Below are 18754 nucleotides of genomic sequence, written 5' to 3' on the forward strand. Positions count from 1 at the left end.
CTTTCACAAAGATGACATGCTCCACACTAACCTGTAATTGTGGTTAGATGAGGATTCCCAGAGGTATGCTGCATTTAATACCCTCGGGGGTTTGTACCAACATACGAGATTGCCATTTGCGTATCATCAGCCTGTGCCATTTGTCAGTGGGCAATGAAGAACATTTTACAAGACCTACTCCAAGTCACCATTTATCTGGATGACGTGCTAATAACAGGGTAGACCAATAAAGAGCTCTTGGAGAACTTGAACATGGTCATTAGAATTTCTCCAAGGTGGGTATACACCTTAAAAGGGAATGATGTGTGCTCCAGGCACTCCAAGTGACTTGGATGACAAAGTCGACAACACATATTGGAAGATAAAGTGAGGTTCCCGTGTCTGTTCTGGAGCTCAGGCCTTTCCTTGTGGTGGGAAGGAAACTGCTGGTGTAAGTGTGAGACCAGACCCAAGCAATCTGGCTGACTCTTAACTACTCTCTAGGGATGGGCAATAAATGCTAGCCTGGCCAGCAACGCCCACATCCTGTGAATGGATTTTTTAAAAAAAGGATCATTGACCTGAAACATGAACGTACGGTATTTATCCAACATTTTCGGGATTTATTTGATTTCCTATTTCTCTCGTCACAGATACTGCTAGAGCTGCTGAGTTTCTGCAGCATGCTCAGTGTTAGTTTGAGATTTACAGTATCCACAGTGGTTTCCTTTTATTTGACCAGAATACGAACCTGGTAATATGTGGGAAGAGACTGCCAGCTTCTGACTGAAGATTTCATCAACTACCAAGTCAGCTGGTTTTAGGTGGGAGATTTGCAGCATCGCATCTTATTAGGAATGACTTATCAGACTATTTAACAATAACTGGTGAGATGTGTTTGATCAAGATTTTGTGTTAATCTCCCTTGACTGCATGGATATTTGATGCTGTCAATAGAGGCTGCCTTTAGCAGATAAATTAGATGACCCAAGTTATATTTGGGATATATCAGTGATGGATCAATTCTCAGAGATTTTCTGATCCCCTTAAGAAACAAACTGCTCCCACTGCAGAAAATACAGCAAAGGAAAGACTAAAATGTGAAGACAAGAAAAATCCAAATGCCATGATTGGAGAATTTCCATAGTATTGTACCATCAATGTACATCAACATTAGCTTCATTGTGAATATTTCCATAGACCCAGTGGTGTTTAAAAAAAATTGATCATTTAGGAATTGCGGGCTATGCCAGCATTCATTGTCCATTCCTAATTGCCCAATGGGCAGTTAAGAATCAACCACATTGCTGTGGATCTGGTGTCACATGTAGATCTCTCTATAGGCCGTTAGAGAACCAGATGGGTTTTTATGACAATTGACAGTGGATACATGGTTGCCACTGGATTGATTTTTAAATTAAACTCAAATTACCATCTGCCATGGTAGTATAGCCTCAAAATTAGGGGGAGCAGATTTAGGACTGAATTGAGAAGGAACATTTTCACCCAAAGAATTGTGAATTATGGAATTCCTTGCCCAGTGAAATGGTTGACACTACTTTAGTAAATGTTTTTAAAGCTAAGGTAGACATTATTTTGAACAATAAAGGAATTAAGGATTAAGGTGAAAGGGTGGGTGGGTGGACCTGAGGCCACGAAAAGATCAGCCATGATCTTATTGAATGGTGGAACAGGCTCGAGGGGCCAGATGGCCCACTCCTGCTCCTGGTTCTTATGTTCTTAGAGCATTAGCCTGGGGTTTCTGATTAACTACTCCAGGGACATTACCACTACAGTACCTGCTCTTGAAGCCACAGTGGTCAACTATTCTGCTGACAGAAAGTGAGAGCAAAATGGTGAAAAACTGGAAGACATAATTAAAATTAGCTTTACCTCATAAGTGCTGATAATGTTTAGTCTGTAGAAGAGTGGAATGTAAACCAAGCAAACAGTTATTGTTGTAAATACTCTAGCAACGTTGAGCATCAGAATATTCAACCCCGTGTTGTACACTTCAGCTGGATAGCCTATCACTGTAACCATGAGCAGAAAAAGCAGAAGATTAGTCTCAAACAAAACATTTCAGGATTTAAACATCAATAATATATCAACTTTAGAAAACTAGAAATCTGAAGGTAAAGATAAACTGGAGACAAAGCAGTCAACTTCGCCACATAAACCATGAGAGGGAAGACACACGATATATGCTCCTGATCTCCTAGCACGTACTCAATACTTTGTGGCTCAATACAGCAAACTGAGGTAATTAAGGACCAGTTTGGACCATTAAACTTTGCACAGTCATAAAGGAGAAATCAGATCCAGAATAAGACACAACCCGAGTAAGTATATAGTTCGGGAACTTTGGGGGCAGCATGGGAATTCAGTGCAAAACTGGAGAGGTGCTTTCTGTTTGCGTCTATGGTCCATAATTTGTAAGGTTTTCTTTTCACAGGATATACTGGAGTCCAGGATCAGAGGCTGAGTGAGAAACATAGAGAGACATCCCAGAAAAACCACAAGTCCATTGGTTGGCAACAGCTGCTAATTTGACTATTTGCAATAAGTTATTTCAGACTGAAGATAAATAAGAGAAACATGAACAGATTACAAATTAAAAGGCCAACAGTAAATTTTTAAAACAAATTAAGAACAAAGCAGATAAAGTAGAGATGCAGGGCCAGGAGATGTATACTACCTGCGTGATGTGGGAGCTGTTCGGTCCCATTGTGATTCAGAGTGACACATCTGTAGGATGTGTTGGTTGCTTGAGGAGGTCTGACTCAGATTTGATGAGCTGGAGTCTCAGCTTCAAACACAGTGACACATACAGGATGGACAGTTACCAGGTTGCTGTGTTTCAGGAGGCAGTCACACCCCTTAGATTAACTAACTCAGGAAGGTGTGATGACAAATGAGACAGGTATCTAGGAGGTAGTGCTGAAGAAGCCTCAGCCTTTGAGTTTGTCTAATGAGTTTGAGGTCTTGCTCCCTGTGCAGATGAGAATGAGGGCTGTAGGGAGAACAATCAAACTGACCATTGTACAAAGAGTGCTTCAGGGTGGGGAGGAGTAAAGAGAAATGACCCAGACCAGATTGTCCAACACCACAGGATTCTGAAGGAGATGAGCTGTGTAAGCATTGATGGTCATCTTTTAGGAAACACTGGAGTCAGGGAGGATTCCAAAGCACTGGAAAATGTAACACCCCTGTTTAAGAAGGGAGACGGAAGGAAGATATGAAATTATAGGCTGGTTAGCAGGTTTTTGTAAGATTTTACAGTCCATTATTAAGGATAAGATTGAGGAGTATTTGGAAGTGCATGGTAAAATCCCGCTGAGTCAGCATGGTTTCATCAAGGAAAGGTCATGCCCAACAAATTTGTTAGAACTCTTTGAGGAGATAATGAGCAAGTTAGTCAAAGAAGAGTCAGTGGACATGATTTATTTGGATTTCCAGAAGGTCTTTGACAAGGTGCTGCACAGGAATCTGCTAAATAAGATAGGAGCCTATGGCGCTAGGAGCAAGGGACAGGCATGAATTGAGGATTGGCTGACTGGGGGAAAGTGGAGGGTGGGGATAAAGGTGTCTTTTTCAGGATGGCAGCCAGTAACCAGTGGAGTTCTGCAGGGGTCAGTGCTGAGACCACAACTATTCACATTATACATTAACGATCTGAATTAATAAATTAAAGGCAATGCCACTAAGTTTGCAGATGGCAGAAAGTTGGTGGAGGGACAGTAGAGTTGAGGAGGCAGTGAGGCTACAGAAGGACTTGGACAGGCTGGAAGTGACAAATGGAATACATTGTGGTAAGGTGTGAGGTTATGTCTTCAGTACTAATATGGACCACAACCTTTAGCTGCTCACTTTCCTTTTCAGAATGTCCTATGCTCTTTCAGTGATATCTCTGATCCTGGCACCTGGGAGGCAGCACACCATCCCGGAGTCTCAGTTGTGATCATTGAAACAACTATCTGTGCCCCTGATCATGCAATCCCTTGACACTACTGCCCTCAGCTGCACTTCAACTCTCCCTGTTGTACAACAAGGTCAATCATGGTGCATTGATCTGGCTACTGCTGTTGTTTTCCCCAGAATATTCATGTCAGTATACTTGCTTGAGAGTGGCTTAGCCAAAGGGGACTCCCTTTATTATCAAACATATACTTTATTCATAAAAATTCTCTATCTACAATCACAGTCTTTGCATATCTAGAGAAACAAACATTGGAATTTGAAATGCCCTGCAGGTGCAAAAACCAAAGCCATTCCTTCCTCATGCAGGACAGTATTTACATACATTCAGGTAACCAGAGGCTCCGAAAATGGAACAGACCCTTGGTATACTTGGGCAGAAAGACCTTAGGTCATAGTCTTTCCCCACTGCACATTGACAGCAACCGCCCCAAGCTTTAGTGTCCCCCTCAGCATGTCTTGCTAGACCTTGGAATGTACCAATCTGCAACACTCAGTCGAGGTCAACTCTTTACACTGGAAGACAGTGAGGTCTGCAGATGCAAGAGATCAGAGTTGAGAGTGTGGTGTTGGAAAAGCACAGCAGGTCAGGCAGCATCCGAGGAGCAGGAGAATCGACGTTTCGGGCCGGATCCCTTCATCAGGAATGAGGCTGGGAGCCTCCAGGGGTGGAGAGATAAATGGGAGGGGGTGGGGCTAGGGAGAGGGTAGCTGAGAGTGCAATAGGTGGATGGAAGTGGGGGTAAAGGTGATAGGTCAGAGAGGAAGGTGGAGTGGATAGGTAAGAAGGAAGGTTGACAGATGGAACAGGTCATGAGGGTGGTGCTGAGCTGGTAGGTTGGAACTGGGGTAAGGTGAGGGGAGGAGAAATGAGTAAACTGGTGAAATCCACATTGATGCCCTGGGGTTGAAGGGTCCTGAGGCAGAAGATGAGGTGTTCTTCCTCTAGGTGTCGGTTGGTGAGGCAACGGCGGTGGACCAGGCCCAGGACCTACAGGTCCTTGGCAGAGGGAGTTGAAATGTTCAGCCACGGGGTGGTGGGGTTGATTGGTGCGGGAAGACTAACAAGTTTTGGGCTAACTGAAAAGCATCTTTTGCTGAATTGGTGGTCCACAGTGGACTTAAACACTGCCTGCTGTTTACACGCCATCCCCCATCCCCCATCCCCCACCCCACCCCCCACCCCCCACAGTCACCCATCTATCTGTCTGAACCTTTGGTTCCTTCTCCTCCACAACCTACTTCTCAGCTGTAGTGAGCAAGCAGAATCCTCCTCTGTCCCTTCTGATTAATCTGGGATAGTCATGATGGCATGTTGATGGCATGAGGCAGATCATGTCTAGCAAGTTTAATCGAATTTTTTGAGGTGTGTAGGTGAGAGTAATGTGGTTGATGTAGTTTACATGGAATTCACTAAGCCTTCTGACAAGGTCTTGCATGGCAAATTGTTAAGAAGCTAAAAGCTCATGGGATCTCGGTAAATATGGCAATTGGATCCAAAATTGGCTTTGCAACAGGAAGCAGAGGGTGATAGTTGAAGGGTGTTTGTCTTACTGGAAGCCTGCGTCTACTGGTGCCCCACAAAGCTCAGTGCTGGGCCCCTTGCTGTTTGTTCTGTACATTAATGATTGAAACATGAATATAGGAGGGATGATCAGTAATTTAGCAACTGACATGAAAATTGGTGCTATGGTAAATAACAAGGAGGAAATACTTAGACTACAGGATTATATGTTTGTTATTTGGGCTGAAGAGTGGGAATTAGAATTTAATCTGAAAACTGGCAGGACTTGTTTGTAGTAAATATTTCTTGATCCATCTCCCTCTCAGACCTACCACGACAACAAGCTCACATCCATTTCTCATTGCATCCACATACGCCTGACTATTCAGCTCTGACAGGCATGTCACACAAACACGTTGCAACACACTTATTCTTTCCCTTTTTCTGAAGGGCAAGGTAGTCGGTAACATTGGGAGCAGCAACAAACCAGCAGGAGACAGTCATGGCCACACCACCACACTCCCCACAATGAAAGATGCTGCATTATTATCAAGCTGTTCCTGAGGCTGTGACAAGGAGCATCACAGAAGCCGTTCTGGACAATAGTCTATTTCTTTCCTTTGCACCTTCTGAAATACAGGGAAACAGGACGAACTAGTCATTTGGATACAGAACTGGCTCAAAGGTAGAAGACAGAGGGTGGTGGTGGAGGGTTGTTTTTCCTACTAGAGGCATGTGACCAATGGAGTGCCACAAGGATCAGTGCTGGGTCCATACTTTTCGTCATTTATATAAATGATTTGGATGTGAGCTTTAGAGGTATAGTTAGTAAGTTTGCAGATGACACCAAAATTGGAGGTGTAGTGGACAGAGAAGAAGGTTACCTCAGATTACAACGGGATCTTGATCAGATGGACAATGGGCTGAAGAGTGGCAGATGGAGTTTAATTCAGATTAATGCGAGGTGCTGAATTTTGGGAAAGCAAATCTTAGCAGGACTTATACACTTAATGGTAAGGTCCTAGGGAGTGTTGCTGAACAAAGAGACCTTGGAGTGCAGGTTCATAGCTCCTTGAAAGTGGAGTCGCAGGTAGATAGGATAGTGAAGAAGGTGTTTGGTATGCTTTCCTTTATTGGTCAGAGTATTGAGTACAGGAGTTGGGAGGTCATGTTGCAGCTGTATAGGACATTGGTTAGGCCACCGTCGGAATACTGCATGCAATTCTGGTCTCCTTCCTATCGGAAAGATGTGAAACTTGAAAGGGTTCAGAAAAGATTTCCAAAGATGTTGCCAGGGTTGAAGGATTTGAGCTATAGGGAGATGTTGAACAGGCTGGGGCTGTTGTCCCTGGAGCGTCGGAGGCTGAGAGGTGACCTTACAGAGGTTTATAAAATCATGAGGGGCATGGATAGGGTAAATAGACAAGGTCTTTTCTCTGGGGTGGGGGAGTCCAGAACTGGAAAGCATAGGTTTAGGGTGTGAGAGGAAAGATATAAGAGACCTATGGGGCAACTTTTTCACACAGAGTGTGTGAGTGTGTGTGTGGAATGAGCTGCCAGAGGATATGGTGGAGGTGAGTACAATTTCAACATTTAAAAGACATCTGGATGGGTATATGAATAGGAAGGGTTTGGAGGGATATGAGCTGGTTGCTGGCAGGTGGGACTAGATTTGGTTGGGATATCTGGTTGGCATGGACCAGTTGGACCGAAGGGTCTGTTTCCGTGCTGTACATCTCTTTGACTCTAAGACACTAAATCCCATTGCAACCTCAGCCTCCAATCTGGTATAATGTATGACCTGCAGATACAAACCATCAACCACTTGCTTTCCCCATTCCCACTACACACTCTACAATATTCCGTGTGCTCAGACAACCTGGTCATTGACTAATGATGGAGGACATAGGCCTGAAGAGCAGAAACCCTGAGGAAGGGCCATCACTTGATGTGACACTTCCAACAGGACATTTAACTGCACTCTGCAATCTCTAATGGTGGGAGTTGGACATGCGGCGTCACCTTGAGAAACTGTAATATTTCTGACCAATGATAAAGGTGATTCAAGCAAAGTTTGGATAAATTATTCAACCTAGGAAGCATTGATAGTTCGTGGCAGCAATAGTCAACTCCATGAAGCCACTTGCAACCCAGGCAAAAAGCTTTCTCAGGGTATTGCTGGGAATGTGGACTTCAGGTTACAATACTGAGATTATCAGCCATGGTTTTATTAAATGATGAAACAGGCTCAAGGGCCATTTAGTCTACTCGTGCTTCTTGCTTGTATATTCAGATCTAACATCAAACACAACTACATTTTTAACAGCATCTTCAAGATTTCTTTCAATCCGAACTTTGAACGCTGTGCTGAGATATTTTAAGGTTTTGCAACTCAGACAAATATTCAAACTAATCTTGAAACTGCAGGGTCAGATTGTAATTGGGTTCTTAAAGCAGTTCAGCAGCAAGTTCACTTTTAAAATGAAAAGACTGTGGCCTTTAAAAGTTTGAAGAGTGATCCATTTTTAAGAAGTCCAAATTGTGACAGTTACATAGACATCATCAACCCTTCAAGAGTATTTCAATCTGTTTAATCCTTTAATGACTCCCACACAAAGACTCCCACCACTTCCCCTGGCTCCTATGGTCTCCCTCTTAGAAGAAGGATATTGTAAAATTGGAAGGGTTGAGAAAAGATTTACAAGAATGTTGCCAGGGCTGGAGGATTTGAACTGTAGGAAGAGGCTGAATAGGCTGGGGCTGCTTTCCCTGGAGTGTCGCAGGCTGAGGGGTGACCTTATAGAGGTTTATAAAATCATGAGGGGCATGGATAGGGTAAATAGACAAGGTATTTTCCCCGGAGTGGGTAAGTCCAGAACTAGAGGGCATAGGTTTAGGGTGAAAGGGGAAAGGTATAAAAGAGTCCCAAGGGGCAATGTTTTCATGTAAAGGATAGTGCGTGTATGGAATGAGCTGCCAGAGGAAGTGATGGAGGCTGGTATAAATGCAGAATTTAAAAGGCATCTGGATGCATATATGACTGTGGAAGGTCAAAAGGGGAGACATACTAGCTAATTTGCTGAAGCCATTCATAGAAATTGACTGTGAAAGCCATTTCCCCGACCAGAGGAAACACGTTCTTTAAATGACCCGCTAATTGGATTCTCTCACTGACAATGCTGCTGTACCTCCGCACCCACTGATGAGTGCCACCCGCCCCCCCCCCCCACCCCCCCCCCCCCCAGGGCTCTCTCTCTCTCTCCCTGGGAGCTCCAGCTAAAACACTATCCCTGCAAACAAGATGTCACCAAACTATTTAATATTGATCGTCTCTAACCACTTGCCACTATGAACAGGATGCTACCCGATCAATTTCAATTGTTCAACTAATCAATGTTCAGACTAGTAGTATTATTAGTCTTCTTAATATTGTTAAATTATCCATCATAGTTAGACCTGTACTGTTCTGTAATAAACAGTCATTTGTAACCCTTTACAAACTGTATACACCTGTAGCTGAGGGAAGGGGTTAGACTCATCAGTGCTGAGCCGCCATTCCGAGCTGAGCCGCCATTCCGAGCTGAGCTGTCATTTCGAGCTGAGCAATTATTCCGAGCTGAACGGCCATTCTGAGCTGAGCGATCATTCCGAGCTAAGCCATCATTGTGAACTGAGCCGTCATTCTGAGCTGAGCGGCCATTCTGAGTTGAGCCATCATTCCGAGCTGAGCGGTCATTCCGAGCTGAGCAACCATTCCGAGCTGAGCGGCCACTCCGAGATGAGTGGCCATTCCGAGATGAGTGGCCATCCCGAGCTGAGCCGACATTCCGAGCTGAGCAGCCATTCCGAGCTGAGCGGCCATTCCGAGCTGAGCGGTTATTCCAAGCTGAGCAGCTATTCCGAGCTGAGCAGCCATTCCGAGCTGAGCGGCCATTCCGAGCTGAGCGGTTATTCCGAGCTGAGCGACCATTCTGAGCTGAGCAGCCATTCCGAGCTAAGCGGCAATTCCAAGCTGAGTGGCCATTCCGAGCTGAGCAGCCATTCCGAGCTGAGCGACCATTCCGAGCTGAGCCGCCATTCCGAGCTGAGCCGTCATTCTGAACTGAGCGATCATTCCGAACTGAGCGGCCTTTCCGAGATGAGTTGGCATTCTGAGCTGAGCGGTTATTCATTGCTGAGCTGTCATTCCGAGCTGAGCAGCCATTCCGAGCTGAGCGGTTATTCAATGCTGAGCTATCATTCCAAGCTGAGCGGTTATTTCGAGCTGAGCAGCCATTCCGAGCTGAGCGGCCATTCCGAGCTGAGCGGTTATTCCGAGCTGAGCGGCTATTCCAAGCTGAGCGATCATTCCGAGCTGAGTGGCCATTCCAAGCTGAGCGGCCATTCCGAGCTGAGCGGTTATTCCAAGCTGAGCGGTTATTCCGAGCTGAGCGATCATTCCGAGCTGAGTGGCCATTCCGAGCTGAGCGGTTATTCCAAGTTGAGCGGTTATTCCGAGCTGAGCGATCATTCCGAGCTGAGCGGCCATTCCGAGCTGAGCGGTTATTCCAAGCTGAGCGGTTATTTCGAGCTGAGTGATCATTCCGAGCTGAGCGGTTATTTCGAGCTGAGTGATCATTCCGAGCTGAGCGGCCATTCCGAGCTGAGCGGTTATTCCAAGCTGAGCGGTTATTCCGAGCTGAGCAGCCATTCCGAGCTGAGCGGTTATTCAATGCTGAGCTATCATTCCGAGCTGAGCGGTTATTTCGAGCTGAGCGATCATTCCGAGCTGAGCGGCCATTCCGAGCTGAGCGGTTATTCCGAGCTGAGCGGCTATTCCAAGCTGAGCGGCCATTCCAAGCTGAGCGGTTATTCCAAGCTGAGCGGTTATTCCGAGCTGAGCGATCATTCTGAGCTGAGCGGCCATTCCGAGCTGAGCGGTTATTCCAAGCTGAGCGGTTATTCCGAGCTGAGCGATCATTCCGAGCTGAGCGGCCATTCCGAGCTGAGCGGTTATTCCAAGCTGAGCGGTTATTTCGAGCTGAGCGATCATTCCGAGCTGAGCGGTTATTTCGAGCTGAGCGATCATTCCGAGCTGAGCGGCCATTCCGAGCTGAGCGGTTATTCCAAGCTGAGCGGTTATTTCGAGCTGAGCGATCATTCCGAGCTGAGCGGTTATTTCGAGCTGAGCGATCATTCCGAGCTGAGCGGCCATTCCGAGCTGAGCGGTTATTCCAAGCTGAGCTGTCATTCCGAGCTGAGCGGTTATTCCAAGCTGAGTGGACATTAATCTCTTCCCACCATATTGTGAAATAAACAAACATGTCAATTTCAAAAGGTCTGCGTACAAGGTTTATTGGAAACAGGAAATTTCCCTGACAAAGGGTTTAGAGGGATATGAGTCAAGTGCTGACAAATGGGACTAGATTATTTTCGGATGTCTGATCGGGATGGATGAGTTGGAGTGAAGGGTGTGTTTCCATGCTGAACATCTCCATGACTCATTTGAATTTTGCCATTTCCTGTGGCTGTTAAGATCACTGTGGCTCTCAGACTAGTTTTGCTGTGGACTTGTTTCAGATTACAAGGACACCAGCTAGATTTCTCAGTTTGCAGTAAATTGACATATAGGGAGGTTAACAATGGTCCCTCCAACTGGACCCAAAAGCTACACTCCATTCTTTTTGAACAGTGCAAATCAGGGCCCAAGATTCTAGGGTTACATCTGCAGACTAGGTTTCCAGTAAGTCCAAAGTGCATTGATCATTTTTATCACCCTTCAGCATCAGAGCACTTTGTCAAGGATTCCATCTTATGGAATAGCTGTGAGAACAGTCAGCTGTGGGTTACTCAACGACATTCTCAGAGCAACTGATGAGCGACAGGCTGCCTGTCATCACCAGAGACGAAAGAGGGATCTCTCCCACAGAAACTAGAATATTTTTCTGGGATGGCTCAAGAAATAAAGTAAAAGATTGCGACCAACATTGGGTCTCAGAGCCAAGCTGGCAGTATTTGAACTTCCAGATCATTATTCTGTACAGACATAAAAAGTCCCAATTTGTCATCAGAGGGAATGTTAACGGAGCTGACCACTTATTCCCTATGGACAGAAGGATCTCCATCCTCTTTTCCACAGACTTCCAGTGCTCCAGTAATTTCCAGGTAAGTGTCCATGAGGCATCTGCGGTAGCCTGGGCACTGAAAAGAAAATCAGCATCTAACAGCCCTATGGTAGAACCAGAACATGCCATTGTCCTGCCACATACTGTTATCTGTAGCAGCCCATCTCCCTGTCCAAGATCCTGCCCGAAATGTCGATTCTCCTTCTCCTTTGATGCTGTCTGACCTGCTGCGCTTTTCCAGCAACACATTTTTAAGCTATAATCCCAGTGAGTCAGCATTTGTAGATACGTTTCCTAGCTGCTGAGTTACATGTGATTCTTGTAACTTGTGAAAGTGAGTTTGAATAAGTAAGTCCCTCTGAATGCTAAGGGTTCATTTGTGAGTGAAGGGAATACTGAGAGAAAGTGAATAGTAAAATAATCTGCATGTCATCATCCAACATGAGAGAGGTAGATGGAGGTCACATGAAGATTCTTTGCTTGGAACTGAAATCTGCTGATTTCTCTTGAAGTGATTGAGTAAGGCCTGAGAAATAGTAAATGTTCAAATAACACTTATACAGGAGCCGTGAGACAGCTGAAGGAATGAACTTAAAATCCAGAATTAAAAAGGTAGATCCCTTGGTAACAGAGCAGAATGTGTTCATGCACAGAGAGCTGAGAACAGCTCATGTACAAAAAGTCGAAGGTTTCAAGCACACTCATTCAGGATTAATGATATATCAAGCAATCAGTTATAGGAAGGAACTGAGCTGCTGCAGTAATATTAGCTCAATGCTTCAGAGCAAACCTTATTAAACTTTTCTTCAGTTTTGAAAAACAAGCCAGGAAATTTGCCTGGCTGTTGACAATTGAATGTAGAAAGAAAAATATGCCATTCTTCCAACCAATATACTGAGTTATAAGCAAGATGCAAAATACCCAGAGAAAACTTAACAGTACTGTGGGCGGCACGGTGGCACAGTGGTTAGCACTGCTGCCTCGCAGCGCCAGAGACCCGGGTTCACTTCCCGACTCAGGCGACTGACTGTGTGGAGTTTGCACGTTCTCCCCGTGTCTGCGTGGGTTTCCTCCGGGGGCTCCGGTTTCCTCCCACATTCCAAAGATGTGCAAGTCAGGTGAATTGGCCATGCTAAATTGCCCGTAGTGTTAGGTAAAGGGGTAAATGTAGGGGTATGGGTGGGTTACGCTTCGGCGGGTCGGTGTGGACTTGTTGGGCCGAAGGGCCTGTTTCCACACTGTAACTAATCTAATCTAATCTACTGCAAAACTGCTATTTATATACAACCATTAACACCACAAAATATCCTAAGTGCTTTGAAAGGGCATTAGAAACAAAATTCAACAGTGATTGACTGCTCTATTAGCACAAGTGAAAAGCAACTTGATTGTAATCCAAGATGGAGGAAGGGAAAAATTTCTGGCTGTAACAGCTGCTCCTTTTTTGAGGTATTTTAGGACCTGGGGGTGATTTCCTCGAATTCCAGGAACAGCAATTACTGTTTTGGAACTTTGGGAAAAAAATGTCAAAACAACAGCAGTTTTAAAAGAGGGAAGAACAGACAAAGGAAGCACATGGTGAGGTCAGTGCAGGAGAGAGAGAGAAAGAAACTGACACAGCAGTGAACCTGCACAGTTACTGTCTTTGCTGTTTGAATTCATGTATCACTGGACATTGGAGTGTGTCTGGGAAAATGAACAAACAGTGAAATTCACAACTGATCTTGGAGGAACTGTTTGGGTGAAGTTCACAGCTCAGAATCAGATAAGTGTATTGTTTTTAAGTGGGATCTACAGAAAGTCTGCAGTAGTGAATAGAGTGGGTTCTTTCTTGATTATATGCTTTTTGAGATATGTCTCTTGATTAAACTTAAAATATAAGCCATAACTTTTAATTTAACCTAGGGCAGTGTTTTGTAGGGGAATAGACAGTGTTATTTTCTGGGTCTGTAGATTGTGAAGGAGCAAAAATGGCCTTTAGTACAGAGATATGTACTTCTTGTCAGATGTGGGAGTTTAAGGAGAGTTTAAGGGTTACTGTGGATTATATCTGCCATAAATGCTGTTGGTTGCGAATCTTATCAGATCTAATGGATTGGTTGGAGAGACGGTTAGAGGCAATGAGGAATTTGCAACAGCAACAGTATGTGATGGATGGCAGTTATAGGAAGGGGGGAAAGTCTCAGATACAGTCAGATAGATGGGTTAACTCCAGGAAAGGTAAGAGAGGTATGCAGCTAGTGCAGGAGCCTTCTGTGGCTATACCCATTTCAAACAAGTATGCTGTTTTGGAAAATGTAGGGGGTGATGGATTCTCAGGGGAATGTAGCACATACAGCCAAGTTGCTGGTATTGAGACTGGCTCTAATGCAATGAGGGGAATGCCAGGTTCCAAGAGATCAATTGTATTAGGGGACTCTCTAGTGCGAGGTACAGACAGATGTTTCTGTGGCCAGCAGAGAAAAAGCAGAATGGTGTGTTGTTTCCCTGGTGCCAGGATCAAGGATGTCTCAGAGAGGGTGCAGAATGTTCTCACGGGGGAGAGGGGCCAGCAGGAAGTCATTGTCCACATTGAAACCAACAACATTGGAAGGGAAAAGGTTGAGACTCTGAAGGGAGATTACAGAGAGTTAGGCAGGAATTTAAAAAGGAGGTCCTCAAGAGTAGTAATATCTGGATTACTCCCAGTGCTATGAGCTAGTGAGGGCAGGAATAGGAGAATAGAGCAGATGAATGCATGGCTGAGGAGCTGGTGTATGGGAGAAGGATTCACATTTTTGGACCATTGAAATCTCTTTTAGGGTAGAAGTGACCTGTACAAGAAGGACGAATTGCACCTAAATTGGAAGGGGACTAATATACTGGCAGGGAAATTTGCTACAGATGCTCAGGATGATTTAAACTAGTAAGGTAGGGGTGGGGGGGGGGGATGGGTGTGGGACCCAGGGAGATAGTGAGGAAAGAGATCAATCTGAGACTGCTACAGAGGAGAGCAGAAGTGAGTCAAACAGTCAGGGCAGGCAGGGACAAGGTAGGACTAATAAATTAAACTGCATTTATTTCAATGCAAGGGGCCAAACAGGGAAGGCAGATGAACTCAGGGCATAGTTAGGAACATGGTACTGGGATATCATAGCAATTACGGAAACATGGTTCAGGGATGGCAGGACTGGCAGCTTAATGTTCCAGGATACAAATGTGACAGGAAGGATAGAAAGGGAGGCAAGAGAGGACGGGGATGGCATTTTTGATAAAGGATAACATTACAGCTGTGCTGAGGGAGGATATTCCTGGAAACACACCCAGGGAAGTTATTTAGGTGGAACTGAGAAATAGGAAAGGGATGATCACCTTATTGGGATTATATTATAGACCCCCTGATAGTCAGAGGGAAATTGAGAAACAAACTTGTAAGGAGATCTCAGCTATCTGTAAGAATAATAGGGTGGTTATGATAGGGGATTTTAACTTTCCAAACATCGACTGGGACTGCCATAGTGTTAAAGGTTTAGATGGAGAGGAATTTGTTAAGTGTGTACAAGACAATTATTTGATTCAGTATGTGGATGTACCTACTAGAGAAGGTGCAAAACTTGACCTACTCTTGGGAAATAAGGCAGGGCAGGTGACTGAGGTGTCAATGGAGGAGCACTTTGGGGCCAGCGACCATAATACTATTCGTTTTAAAATTGTGATGGAAAAGGATAGACCAGATCTAAAAGTTGAAGTTCTAAATTGGAGAAAGGCCAATTTTGACAGTATGAGGCAAAAACTTTCAAAAGCTGATTGGAGGCAGATGTTCGTAGGTAAAGGTACGGCTGGAAAATGGGAAGCCTTCAGAAATGAGATCCTGTCAGGGTGAAAGGGAAGGCTGGTAGGTAAAGGGAAGGCTGGATGACTAAAGAAATTGAGGGTTTGGTTAAGAATAAGAAGGAAGCATATGTAAGGTATAGACAGGATAGATCGAGTGAATCCTTAGAAGAATATAAAGGAAGTAGGAGTATACTTAAGAGGGAAATCAGGAGGGCAAAACGGGGACATGACATAGCTTTGGCAAATAGAATTAAGGAGAATCCAAAGAGGTTTTACAAATATATTAAGGACAAAAGGATAACTAGGGAGAGAATAGGGCCTCTCAAAGATCAGCAAGGCGGCCTTTGTGTGAAGCCGCAGAAAATGAGGGAGATACTAAACGAGTATTTTGAATCAGTATTTACTGTGGAAAAGGATATGGAAGATATAGACTGTAGGGAAATAGATGGTGACACCTTGCAAAATGTCCATATTACAGAGGAGGAAGTGCTGGATATCTTGAAATGCATAAAGGTGGATAAATCCCCTGGACCTGATCAGGTGTACCCTAGAACTCTGTGGGAAGCTAGAGAAGTGATTGCTGCGCCTCTTGCTGAGATATTTGTATCATCAATAGTCACAGGTGAGGTGCTGGAAGACTGGAGGTTGGCTAATGTGGTGCCACTGTTTAAGAAGGGTGGTAAGAACAAGCCAGGGAACTATAGACCAGTGAGCCTGATGTCAGTGGTGGGAAAGTTGTTGGAGGGAATCCTGAGGGACAGGAGGTACATGTATTTGGAAAGGTAAGGACTGATTAGGGATAGTCAACATGGCTTTGTGCGTGGGAAATCATGTCTCACAAACTTGATTGAGTTTTTTGAAGAAGTAACAAAGAGGATTGATGAGGGCAGAGCAGTAGATGTGATCTACATGGACTTCAGTAAGGTGTTCGACAAGGTTCCCCATGGGAGACTGTTTAGCAAGGTTAGATCGCATAGAATAAAGGGAGAACTAGCCATTTGGATACAGAACTGGCTCAAAGGTAGAAGACAGAGGGTGGTGGTGGAGGGTTGTTTTTCAGACTGGAGGCCTGTGACCAGTGGAGTGCCACAAGGATCGGTGCTGGGCCCTCTACGTTTTGCCATTTACATAAATGATTTGGATGCAAGCATAAGAGGTACATTTAGTACGTTTGCGGATGACACCAAAATTGGAGGTGTAGTGGACAGCGAAGAAGGTTACCTCAGATTACAACAGAATCTTGATCAGATGGGCCAATGGGCCGAGAAGTGGCAGATGGAATTTAATTCAGATAAATGTAAGGTGCTGCATTTTGGGAAAGCAAATCTTAGCAGGACTTTTACACTTAATGGTAAGGTCCTAGGGAGTGTTGCTGAACAAAGAGACCTTAGATGCAGGTTCATAGCTCCTTGAAAGTGGAGTCGCAGGTAGATAGGATAGTGAAGAAGGCGTTTGGTATGCTTTCTTTTATTGGTCAGAGTATTGAGTACAGGAGTTGGGAGGTCATGTTGTGGCTGTACAGGACATTGGTTAGGCCACTGTTAGAATATTGCATGCAATTCTGGTCTCCTTCCTATGGGAAAGATGTTGTGAAACTTGAAAGGGTTCAGAAAAGATTTCCAAGGATGTTGCCAGGGTTGGAGGATTTGACCTATAGGGAGAGGCTGAACAGGCTGGGGCTGTTTTCTCTGGAGCGTTGGAGGCTGAGGGGTGACCTTTTAGAGGTTTATAAAATCATGAGGGGCATGGATAGGATAAATAGACAAAGTCTTTTCCCTGGGGTGGGGGAGTCCAGAACTAGAGGGAATAGGTTTAGGGTAAGAGGGGAAAGATATAAAAGAGACCTAAGGGGCAACCTTTTCACGCAGAGGGTGGTACGTGTATGTAATGAGCTGCCAGAGGAAGTGGTGGAGGCTGGTACAATTGCAACATTCAAAAGGCATTTGGATGGGTATATGAATAGGAAGGGTTTGGAGGGATATGGGCCGGGTGCTGGCAAGTAGGACAAGATTGAGTTGGGATATCTGGTCAGCATGGACGGGTGGGACCGAAGGGTCTGTTTCCATGCTGTACATCTCTATGACTCTATGACAAATTAGGTTTGAAGGAATGCCCTAAGGGCAGAATGTTTTAGAGGCAGATGGATCCAAGCTTTTAGACCCTCGAGTCCAGGCATCTGAAGGCACAACTATCAATGATGGAACACTTAAATTCAAGAGAGGCGTGCAGACTATGTCAGAGATTTGTAAGGCTGGAGACATTTAGAGTTAGAACAAGCAGTGCAAAGGAGTAATTTGAACACGTGTTTGAGAGATTTAGGGTAATGCTTAACTGCAAGACCAACCCAGCATAGAACATAGAACACAGAACATCACAGCACAGTACAGGCCCTTCGACTCTCGATTTTGCACTGACCTGTGGAACCAATCTGAAGCCTATCTAACCTACACTATTCTATTCTCGTCCATATGCATGTTCAATGTTCATTTAAATGCCCTTAAAGTTGGTGAGTCCACTACTGTTGCAGGCAGGGCATTCCACACCCCTACTACTCTCTGAGTAAAGAAATTACCTTTGACATCTGTCCTATATCTCTAACCTCTCAGTTTAAAGCTATGTCCCCTTGTGCTAGCCATCGCCATCCGAGAAAAAAGGGTCTCACTGTCCACCCTATCTAACCCTCTGATTATTTTATATTCTTCTCTCCAACAAAAACAGCCTCAAGTCCCTCAGCCTTTCCTGGTAAGATATTCCGTCCATACCAGGCAACATTCCAGTAAATCTCTTCTGAATCCTTTCCAAAGCTTCTATATCCTTCTGATATTGAGGTGACCAGAACTGAACACATTACTCCATATGTGGCTGCATCAGAATTTTGTACAGCTGCAGCATGATCTCATGGTTCCAAAACTCAACCCCTCTACCAATAAAAGCTAACACACCGAATACCCTATTAACAATCCCTATCAACCTGGACACCGAGATCTCTCTGCTCATCTACGCTGCCAAGGATCTTACCATTAGCCCAGTACTCTGCATTCCTGTTACTCCTTCCAAAGTGAATCACCTCACACTTTTCCGCATTAAACTCTATTTGCCACCTCTCAGCCCAGCTCTGCAGCTTATCTCTGTCTCTCTGTAACCTACAACACTCTTCATCACTATCCACAACTCTATTGACCTTAGTGTCATCTGCAAATTTACTAACCCACCCTTCTATGCCCTCATCCAGATCATTTATAAAAATGACAAACAACAGTGAACCCAAAACAGATCTTTGTGGTACCCCACTAGTAACTGAACTCTAGGATGAATATTTCCCATCAACCACCACCCTCTGTCTTCTCTTAGCTAGCCAGTTTCTGATCCAAACCGT

General features: G+C 44.7%; 1 protein-coding gene across 2 annotated transcripts in view; it reads right to left on the minus strand.

Annotated features, from left to right (window-relative positions):
* The window catches only part of LOC122562291 (sodium-coupled monocarboxylate transporter 1-like), a 161231-nt gene that overhangs the window by 68578 nt on the left and 73899 nt on the right, over window positions 1-18754 (minus strand). For both annotated transcript variants that reach the window (XM_088000750.1, XM_043715096.2), the window contains exon 4: window positions 1873-2012. In XM_088000750.1, coding sequence (XP_087856876.1) covers window positions 1873-2012 — 140 coding nt within the window. The remainder of the gene's footprint in view (window positions 1-1872; window positions 2013-18754) is intronic.

This window comes from Chiloscyllium plagiosum, unplaced genomic scaffold (genome assembly GCF_037043375.1).
Source record: "Chiloscyllium plagiosum isolate Xiang-an unplaced genomic scaffold, Cpla_swu_hap1 HiC_scaffold_25, whole genome shotgun sequence".
Classification (NCBI taxonomy): Eukaryota; Metazoa; Chordata; class Chondrichthyes; order Orectolobiformes; family Hemiscylliidae; genus Chiloscyllium; species Chiloscyllium plagiosum.